This window comes from Carlito syrichta, unplaced genomic scaffold, assembly GCF_000164805.1.
Source record: "Carlito syrichta isolate Samal-C Ts95f unplaced genomic scaffold, Tarsius_syrichta-2.0.1 Scaffold67773, whole genome shotgun sequence".
NCBI lineage: Eukaryota > Metazoa > Chordata > Mammalia > Primates > Tarsiidae > Carlito > Carlito syrichta.
Window position 1 is genome coordinate 254,160 of NW_007011869.1, and position 8,687 is coordinate 262,846.

Sequence of the window (8,687 nt, forward strand, 5' to 3'; positions counted from 1 at the left end):
GGCCACTGCACTCCAGTCTGGGCGACCAAGTGAGACTCCAACTCAAAAAAAAAAAAACAAAAACAAAAAACCCTACATCGGCTCCCAATTCCCAACAGCATAAAGCTCCTGATGTTGCTGGTCAGGGGGCCTCATGATCTGGGCTGGCCAACTGCCCTCCGTGCCTCCCAGCTTGTGTGCTAGTTTGTACCGAACTGATAAAAACGCCCTCGCCCCCACCCACACACATATCCTGCTGGGCCCCTGCCTCTCTGCATTTTCTCATGCTGCCCCCTCCGCCTTAACTTTCCTTTCCCCCAATTCCCACCAACCCACATGCCATCCTTCTTTGCCTAGCTAACTCCTATTTGTCCTCCAAGCCTCAACTCAGATATCACCTCCTCCAGGAAGCCTTCCCCAACAGTCCCTCCTCTGGCATAGCATACTGGACACCACATTGCAATCTTCTGTTTCTACAACCATCTTCTCATCCAGCTAGGAGTGCCCTGAAGCCAGAAACTATATAATACTAATCACAGAACTCTCTGCATATGATGGTATGAGGCATGGCACGTCCTATGCACACAATATTCACTGGACTGTCCTCTCTCTCAGAAGTGTAGTGAGCTCCCAAATGGCCTCTCCCTCCTGAGCTCCCACAACACAGAGCTTTACAAAGTTATTATTAATAATAATGCCTACCGCTGAGTAAACACATACTGTGTGCGAAGTGCTTCATCATGTCATCTTATTTAATTCTCACAACAATCACAATGAGATGGATTGTTTATGAATTGGCTAGCCTATCAAATATACAGTTGTGTGAGATGCCTTCTCAGTTTATAAGAAAATTTGGGGGAAGGACAGAGTTCGGGACTTTTCATCACAGACATAATGATGACAATTCTAAAGTGGCTATATGGAAGAAAATACTGGCTTTATTCAGGTGAGTGCAATATGCTGTATCCTGGAATCCAGTAGGAAATCGTAAGACCTGGACATGTACTCATATTACCCCTTTAAAAGGCAAAAGAAAAAAATCATATGGCTCCAAAGAAATTCAGTTGGTATTAGTGAAATTGTAGCTATCGGGTGATGGTAGTGATAAATTTACATCTAAAGTGTTAGCGGAATAACCCTGATCAGCCGTGTAGATCTAGTTTTATCATCTTTGTTTTAAAAAAGATGTGATGGCCGGGCTTGGTGGCTCAGCCTGTGATCCCAGCACTTTGGGAGGCTGAGGTGAGTGGACTGCCTGAGCCTGCGGGTTCGAGACCAGCCCCGGTAGCATGGTGAGACCTCATATTTACAATAAAAAAAAATAGCCGAGCGTGGTAACACGCGCCTATAGTTCCGGCTACTTGAAAGGTTGAGGCGGAAGGATCGCCGGAGCCCAGTAGGTCGACGCTGGGGTGGCCGTGAGTGTGCCACTGCACTCCAGTCTGGATGACGGAGTGAGAATCCAACTCAAAAAAAAAAAAAAAAAGATGTGATGCGTTGGTCCTCGCGTTGTTGTTTTGTTTGCTACATTCCGACTCTAGGGGGCAGGGCAGCCTCATCTATTATTTTCCAGCCTTGGCCCTCAGCTTTCCATCCTGGTCAGGACCTTGATGGGTATGCCAGGCAGCCAGGAAATTTTCTGATACATTTTTGCAGGGGACAACGTGAAACTCACATCTCAAAAAATACAGTTATATACCCATTTACTACTTGAGAAAACGGAGGCTCTGAAAGTGAAGTGACTTGCATAGAGTCACACAAAGTTTTCCTTGCATGGTACCACACTTTCTCTGAACGCTAAGGTCCCAGGGAGCTTCAGCTACTAAACACTGGGAAAAAGCTTCCCTGTGAAAATGCTTTCAACATGGAGGCTTGGAGAGAAACCAAATACCATGAGGAAGCTTGAATAACAAGCAAATTATCTTGCCCTGAATGAGCTCTCCCTAAAAGAGGAAATAAGTCACTATTCGTCATTCTTCCTTGTGACCAATGTTTATGAATCTGGCAGGGAATACAGCAGGGAATGAGACAGAGGGGCCAAGTCTGATTTCACCCTGAGATGCTGTGCCTGGTCCAGGATCTGAGCTCAAGAAAGATTTGATGGATAAGTAGCTTCTCACGGGGCTTGGTGAACCACACACAGGTACTGTGCAGACCTATTTGTTCCTTTCAGAGCAGAAGATTTTGCATCGAGGGCTGAGGTTATGGCCTGACATGGCCATGGGATGGCAGAGAGAGATAATGATAAGCAGATTGGTCTAAATGTCTTCAAAGTCTCATCCAACTCTGCTACCTTGACAGTCTAGGAATTAGGAGACTGAAAGGTATGAGGAGCAGAGGTACTAAAGGCCAAAATGGGTCCAGAGAGCATAAGAAAAAGTCACAGAAAAAGCAAGAAAATTCTGAAGCTGTCATTTCTCTCTACTGGAGTCCTGGAAGGAAGAAAAAAATAGCTATCTCTGGCTATTAGTTTATTCGGACTCAGTCGGACATTCATTTGTCTATTCAACATTTATCGAGTAGCTACTATATGCTATGCTATGTGTTTCCAAGCTCAAAGCTCCTTCCTTCATGCCCAAAGGACCTAACATCAGGTCTGACACACGACATACACTCAATACGTGTCAGTTAAATCTGAATCTGAAGGGGCTATAATTCTCGCAGAGGGGACACAAGAAGACAACAATCACAAAGGCATAAAAAGAGGCAGAGTACACATGGCGAGGGTCAGGGATAGATCAAGCATTGAGAGACACCGGCGAACAAACATGGGAGAGGTGACAGCCAGGGAACTGGATGCAGCAGCCCGGAACAAAAGAATAGCATGAGCAAAGACCCAGAGGCTATCAGAAGGCCTGAGTGGGCTAACCATGGGTGCATACAAGTCAGTCTGGCTGGAGCATGGTCTGTGTGAAAGGGGCTGTAAAAATAAGAAAGGAGAAAGGTAAATTGGGGGCAGATCCTAAGAGGACCATGCATGGCAGGCAGAAGGGTTTGCAGGCCAAAGAGAGACTAAAATTACTGGAGTCCTAACACAGAATGTGGCCTCATCAGAGGCTTGATGGAGCAAGAGAAGAAGGGGCAATCTATTAGCAAACTATGGCAAAAATTCAGGGGGTGATCCTGAGAAGGGGCCTGCCGAGAACAGTGGTCCTGGAAACTCTGTTGGGGGAAGCCAGAGCCACACCTGAAGTGGCCTTGGTGTCTTTAAAAGCCCTTTTGTGGCAGGCAACGGTGTACCATAGGCTTGGGAGCCAGGCAGTTCTGGCCCCATCAGGCTATGTAACCTCGGACAGGTCACTTCACCTTTCTGATTCTTGTTTCCTCATCCGAAAAATGAGGATAATAATAACATACACCTGGCAGGAGTCCTGTGAAAATGAGATTTAAAAAAAGCAGTGCCGCATGGTGGGTCAGAATGCTGTGGACCCTGGAGTCCGACCCCCTAGACTTTTCTGGCACCTTCACAGTTCTGCCACTAATTCATTGAGTGACCTTGGGTATGCTATCCAACCTTTCTTATCCTCAGTTTCCTCATCTGTAAAATGGAGTTAACAACAATATCTACACGAAAGGATTCGTGAGAAGACCGAATGCATTAATACATGGAAAGTGCTTAGAACAAACAGTGCTTGGCACACAGTAAGTGCAGTAAAAAAAAAAATGTTAGCTATTATTACATAAAGCCACATAGCATGGGGCCTGGCACACAAAGGCTGAGACTCACTCAGTACATGTGTGGCCTCTTCCCCATGTTCCAAGCCTTTACTATAATCTCAGCAAATTCCAAAGCCATGGTAGGCAGCAGTGGTACAGTGTCTTCCTCCTGGTCTCCCTCCACAAAAGGACCACTCACTCTCTTTCGAGGTCCCCACTCCCCACCCATTACCCAGGTACCCAGGCAGTGGCTTTGCCTGTCCTGATCCCTCCTTCCTCGGAGAGCCTCCACTTCTCACCACCCTTGTCATTCATTTTATCCTAAGCAGCATTTCTTTGGCATAGCTGGGCCTGCAGCCCTGTCTCCCTGGCTGGGAGCAGAGGGAAGCTGCGAGTGCAAAGAGCATGGCGTTTGTTCTTCCCCTGCTCTGTGCACACAGCTAAGGAGTGTTTGTGGATGACAACAACCCATTCTTGCCCCAGATATAGACAGAGAAGCAAGACTCCTCCAATTCTCATTAAACTCAACATTATCATTTCCTCATACACCAGAATATTGCTCATAACACAGCGGGAGATAAATGGTTTTCCCTCCAGGGAAGGAGAGACCCCCTGAGAAAAGTACCCAAGACCCCAAAGGAGACAGAATTCCCCAGAGCCTCTCCCTGGGTTTGCTCTCTCACTCATTCCCTCTCGGTAGCCTTAGTTCCTATAGGGGGCACACTGACACCCCACAGCATGCACAGGACAGCCAGGCAGCCACGCAGTAGACCACTCATTGCCCTGGCTGTCAAGAATACCAGGCCAGCTCCTCCAGCTGCTATCGCCAAATATGAGCCAGCTTGTGGGGTGGGTGGGGGTGGGGGCAGAGGAAGGAGAGTTACCACCATACCAGCTTCAGCCTACCACCACCGACAGCAGCTCCAGAGCTCCAGAGCTGGGCAGAAAGCATGGGAAATGCGGCCCTTCAGCATGGAGCAACTCGACAGAGTCCCCTAGCACGCTTATAAATAATTCCAGGTGCCAGAACTACAAGGGGGCCAGGCCAAGAACAACAACAAAAACAGAGCTCTTCTCTAATCAACGGGGACAATTCCAGGTAAAAAGTCCTGACCATTAGTCAACACCAACAATTACTAAAAAGCAAACAAACAAAACCTTTACATACAGAGGATCAGCGATCAGGAAAAGTGAGATATACCTCACTCCGTGCTGCACTAGAAAAGCCACACCCAGAGCACAGCAGAAGGGATACGGGCATCCTGGAACCTGTCCAGAAGGGACAGTGCAGGAGGATGTGGGAATCCTGGGCGAATGGTATGAACGGGGGTGGATGTGGCAGCTGATGTCCAATGCAGTAGAGGGAAACTTTACAGGACTGAGAGTCTGCTCTATTAGTAGTGAAACTCGGGTGAGTTTCAATTCTCTGAGCCTTCAGTTTCTTCTGCTGTAAAATGTGATTGTGATGACAGACACACAGGGTCGTTGGGAGGACCAAAGCAAAATCCCGGGGCAGAGCGGGCCCCAACAAGCGGCCAGGAGCCACTCTCCCCTCTTCCTCCACCAGAGGGAGCTTGGGGACCAGGAGCGCCCAGCGTATACCTGTTCTACCCAGCCTCCCCTTAATGCTGCAGCCTCTGCTGCTAAACTCCCACCCTGCCTGCCCTCGCTTCCAGAAGCAGCCTTCTCACCCACTCCTTACAAACCCAGAACAGGCCTAGCAGGGGAGTCGCTTGCAGCAGCAATAGCAGTGACAGCAATGGCTACTGCAACAGGGTCTCCTGACACCTGGCCAGGAGGGAGAGCAGCAATTATGGAGACAGAACCCTCTTCCCTCCCTTGTCGATTTGCCCGCTCATTCCAGACTCATTTTCTCCTCTGGAACCCTCTAGATACCTAGGGCTCTCCTGGCCTCTCCCAGCTCAGTACCTGTCCAGGTCCTGGGGCCAAGAGGCTCCTGTGGGATGGAGAGCGCTAGTGAGAAAATAGCAGGCCTTGGAGACGGGCAGACTTGGGTTCTGATACCAGCTCTATTAGCAAGTAGTAGTATAATCTTGAGCGAGGTCCCTTCATTTTGGAGCCTCAGTTTCCTCATCTCTAAAATGGAGTCGTTGTGAGGACCAAAAGAGGTAATAATGGATGTGCAAATAATATATGGTTAGGAGAGAAATTCAAAGTACTGTCTAAACCCCTTTATTAATCCAGTAGAGAATGTGAAGCGATGAAATCCAACAAGCAACCTAGAGGGTGCACAAGAGGGAAGGACCAAGAAACAGGCCTGCATGGACGGCAGAAGCACGGAGCTCAAGAGCAAACGGGCTTCAAGCCAACCAAGAGGTTCGGACCCATGTTTGCAGGAGGGCAACTCCGAGAGTAATGGAATCTCAGAATTGAGGGAGATCCAGATCATGTCGTTGGGCTTTATACCTGATTCAGGAATTACGCTTTCTCCAGTTCTCCCAGACCACCACCCGGCCTCTGCTGGACATGTCCAGCCAACCTCCATCCCTACCCCTCGAGGCAGTCTACTGTACCACCAAACAGTCATGTTGGAAAGTTCTTCCTAATCTTTCTCATATGTTCCCACTGTTCCTGGTTCTGCTCCCTGGAGCCACACATAACGAGTGTGCTCCCTCTGTCACAGGCCTGACCTCTCTAGAAAAGTCTTCTGCAGCCAGGCTCGAGGACCACCATGCCCCATCCAGTCTTCCTCTACCCCCACCCACAATAGCCCTCTCCTGAATGAGCCTCGGTGTACTCATTTCTCTCTTCCAGCATGGTGCCCCAAGGTGTACAGTCAGACCTTTGAGAACGGGTTTGCAACAGACCTGCCTGGGCAGGAGAGCCCATTCCTGTTGCCCCCAGACTTCTCAGGGGCAGACCACATCAAAACTCAGCTGATGGTGCGCTGCAGTGGCATCCAGCCGAGCCCTCAAACTGCAGCTGCTGCTCCTGGGGCCCAGCCATCTCAACCCAGCACCCCAGCCTGCTGCCTCACCACGGGGGAGTTGCAGAGAGCTGTCTCCCGGCAGATTTCCTGAGGCAGAAGGTTTCCCCACCCCCAGCCCAGCCTCCAAGAGACACTCCACTGGTTGTGGCACATGGTAGGACCAGCTGAGCAGTGAGAGGAGGGGGAAGCCTGTCCATTCGCTAGAGGACTTCAGACTTGCTCTGTAGTGTGGCTGGATTCGACACAGAACCATCAAATCTAAGCCAGAGAGGTCCTTCAAGAGCATCCAAGGCAGGCCGTGCTGTTTAAAAAGATATAGGAGAACTGATAGCCTGAGAGAGGAAGGGACTCAGTCAAGGTCATAAAGCCAATCTGCAGCAGAGCTAGAAGGGGAACCCGGGTCTCCTAATTCCCAGTTCGGTGTTCTTTTTAATATGGCAGAAAAGAAAAGGGAGCCTGTAGGGCAGCTCTGTGAGCCTGCACGTCCTTGACTTTATCAGCCCGATCCATTTATCCCAACCAGCTCTGCAAGGAAAAAGTGGACCCATTCTGTGTCCCACCAACCCAAGCAATATTGCCAAGGTGTCCTAAATAGACAGTCACACAGACCCCAGCACAGGAACTGGAGCCCATCTGACAGGGGAGATTTAGAGACTCCCCTTCCCGGTCGGGCTCTTTAAATGGGTGGTGTTTTTCTTGAAGGGTGGAGAGGGGGTGGACTTTGAGGAACTAGCCAAGGGCCTGGCCTCCATCTTTGCTCCCCCATCTTTGCTCCCCCCAGGCCAGAATGTGCTGCAGTTCCCCTCAGAGGGATGGCTCAGCCTCCAGCAGCCATTCTGGTCCCCACCTGCCTTTCTGGAAAAGGATGGAGCTGAGGCCACCAAAGGAGACAAGATAAGGGGAAAAAAAGGGAGGGTGGGGGCTTTCTCTGTCTTGGGGCTCTGAGTTGACACCACCGCCAACAATAAAAACCCCAACCAGTATATCCAAAATAAATAAATAAACAAAAACCCATCTTCTGGCAAGGATATGGCTAGGGGTTGAAGAAGTGGAGGCGGGGGAGGTGGTGATGACTGCTCTAGTCCCTCACTGGCCGCGGTACTGGGAAAGAAGAGCCGCCTGCACCCATTTGACCAACCCAGCCCGGGGTGGCTACGGAGGGGGTGTCGGCTGGATGAGGAGGACGGAGGACGGAGGACCCGGCTTCCCCTGGCAGGTTAGGACAGGAGAGGAGGACACGGAACTAGGCACGGGCTTCGTACTTTATCAGCCAGACAAGTCCGCGAGAGATCTAGAGGGGAAGAGCCGGGGGACAAACACACATTCCTTACTTTCTCTGGAGGGTCGTGGCCGGGCTGGTGCTGGTACTGGTGCTGTGGCCTCCGCCGGCGCCGGGACTGGAGCTCCTGGATGCGCCACGGCTCAGCTGGCCCCGCTCCCGCGGTGGCCGCGAACCCACGCCCACCACCGCCGAATAGCCGGCTTCCTTCTCGCGGCTCGGGTGCGCCGGCCCGGCCTCCCGCCCGCCACGCTCGCGACCCAGGGCTGGGTTCTCGTGGTGCAGGTGGCACTGGGCCACGTCGCGCTCGCGGGCTGTGTAACTGGAAGTGTCCTGGAGCGAGTACGAGGCGTCCCGCTCCTTGTCCCGATACACAGCCTCCCGGTTCTGGTAGGCGCCGTCCCGGTTCGGGTAGCCCACGTCCCGGGCCGCCTGGTGGAACTGGCTCTCCCGCAGCTCGCGGTGGTGGAACTGGGTCTCGCGCAGGTTCTGGTACTGGCTCTCGCGGCCCGGGCTATCCCGCGCGCCGTGGGGGTCCCGGTGCAGCTCCCCGCGGTGCAGCTGGCTCTCCTCCCGCAGGTCGCGGTTCTCCTGGGTGAGCTGGTCCAGCTGGCCCTCCAGCTCCTCGATGCGCCGCCGCTGGGTCTCCAGCAGCTGCTGCTGGCTCTCGATGATGTTGTTCAGCTCCAGCAGGTACTCCACCGCTCGATTGGGGCTCTCGGATCCCGGGCCGCCCGGGGGCCCCGACCCCGCCTCCATCCTGGCGGCCCAGGGACAGGGGAAGGGGCAGGAGAGCCCGGTTCCCGCTCGCTCACGGCGCCA

At 51.9% G+C, this 8,687-nt stretch overlaps 1 protein-coding gene across 2 annotated transcripts in view; it reads right to left on the reverse strand.

Annotated features, from left to right (window-relative positions):
• Nucleotides 1-8,687, reverse strand: part of LOC103253710 (IQ motif and SEC7 domain-containing protein 2) — an 88,252-nt gene extending 79,565 nt beyond the window's left edge. For both annotated transcript variants that reach the window (XM_021709356.1, XM_021709357.1), the window contains exon 1: nucleotides 7,918-8,687. In XM_021709356.1, coding sequence (XP_021565031.1) covers nucleotides 7,918-8,624 — 707 coding nt within the window. In that variant the 5' untranslated portion in view covers nucleotides 8,625-8,687. The remainder of the gene's footprint in view (nucleotides 1-7,917) is intronic.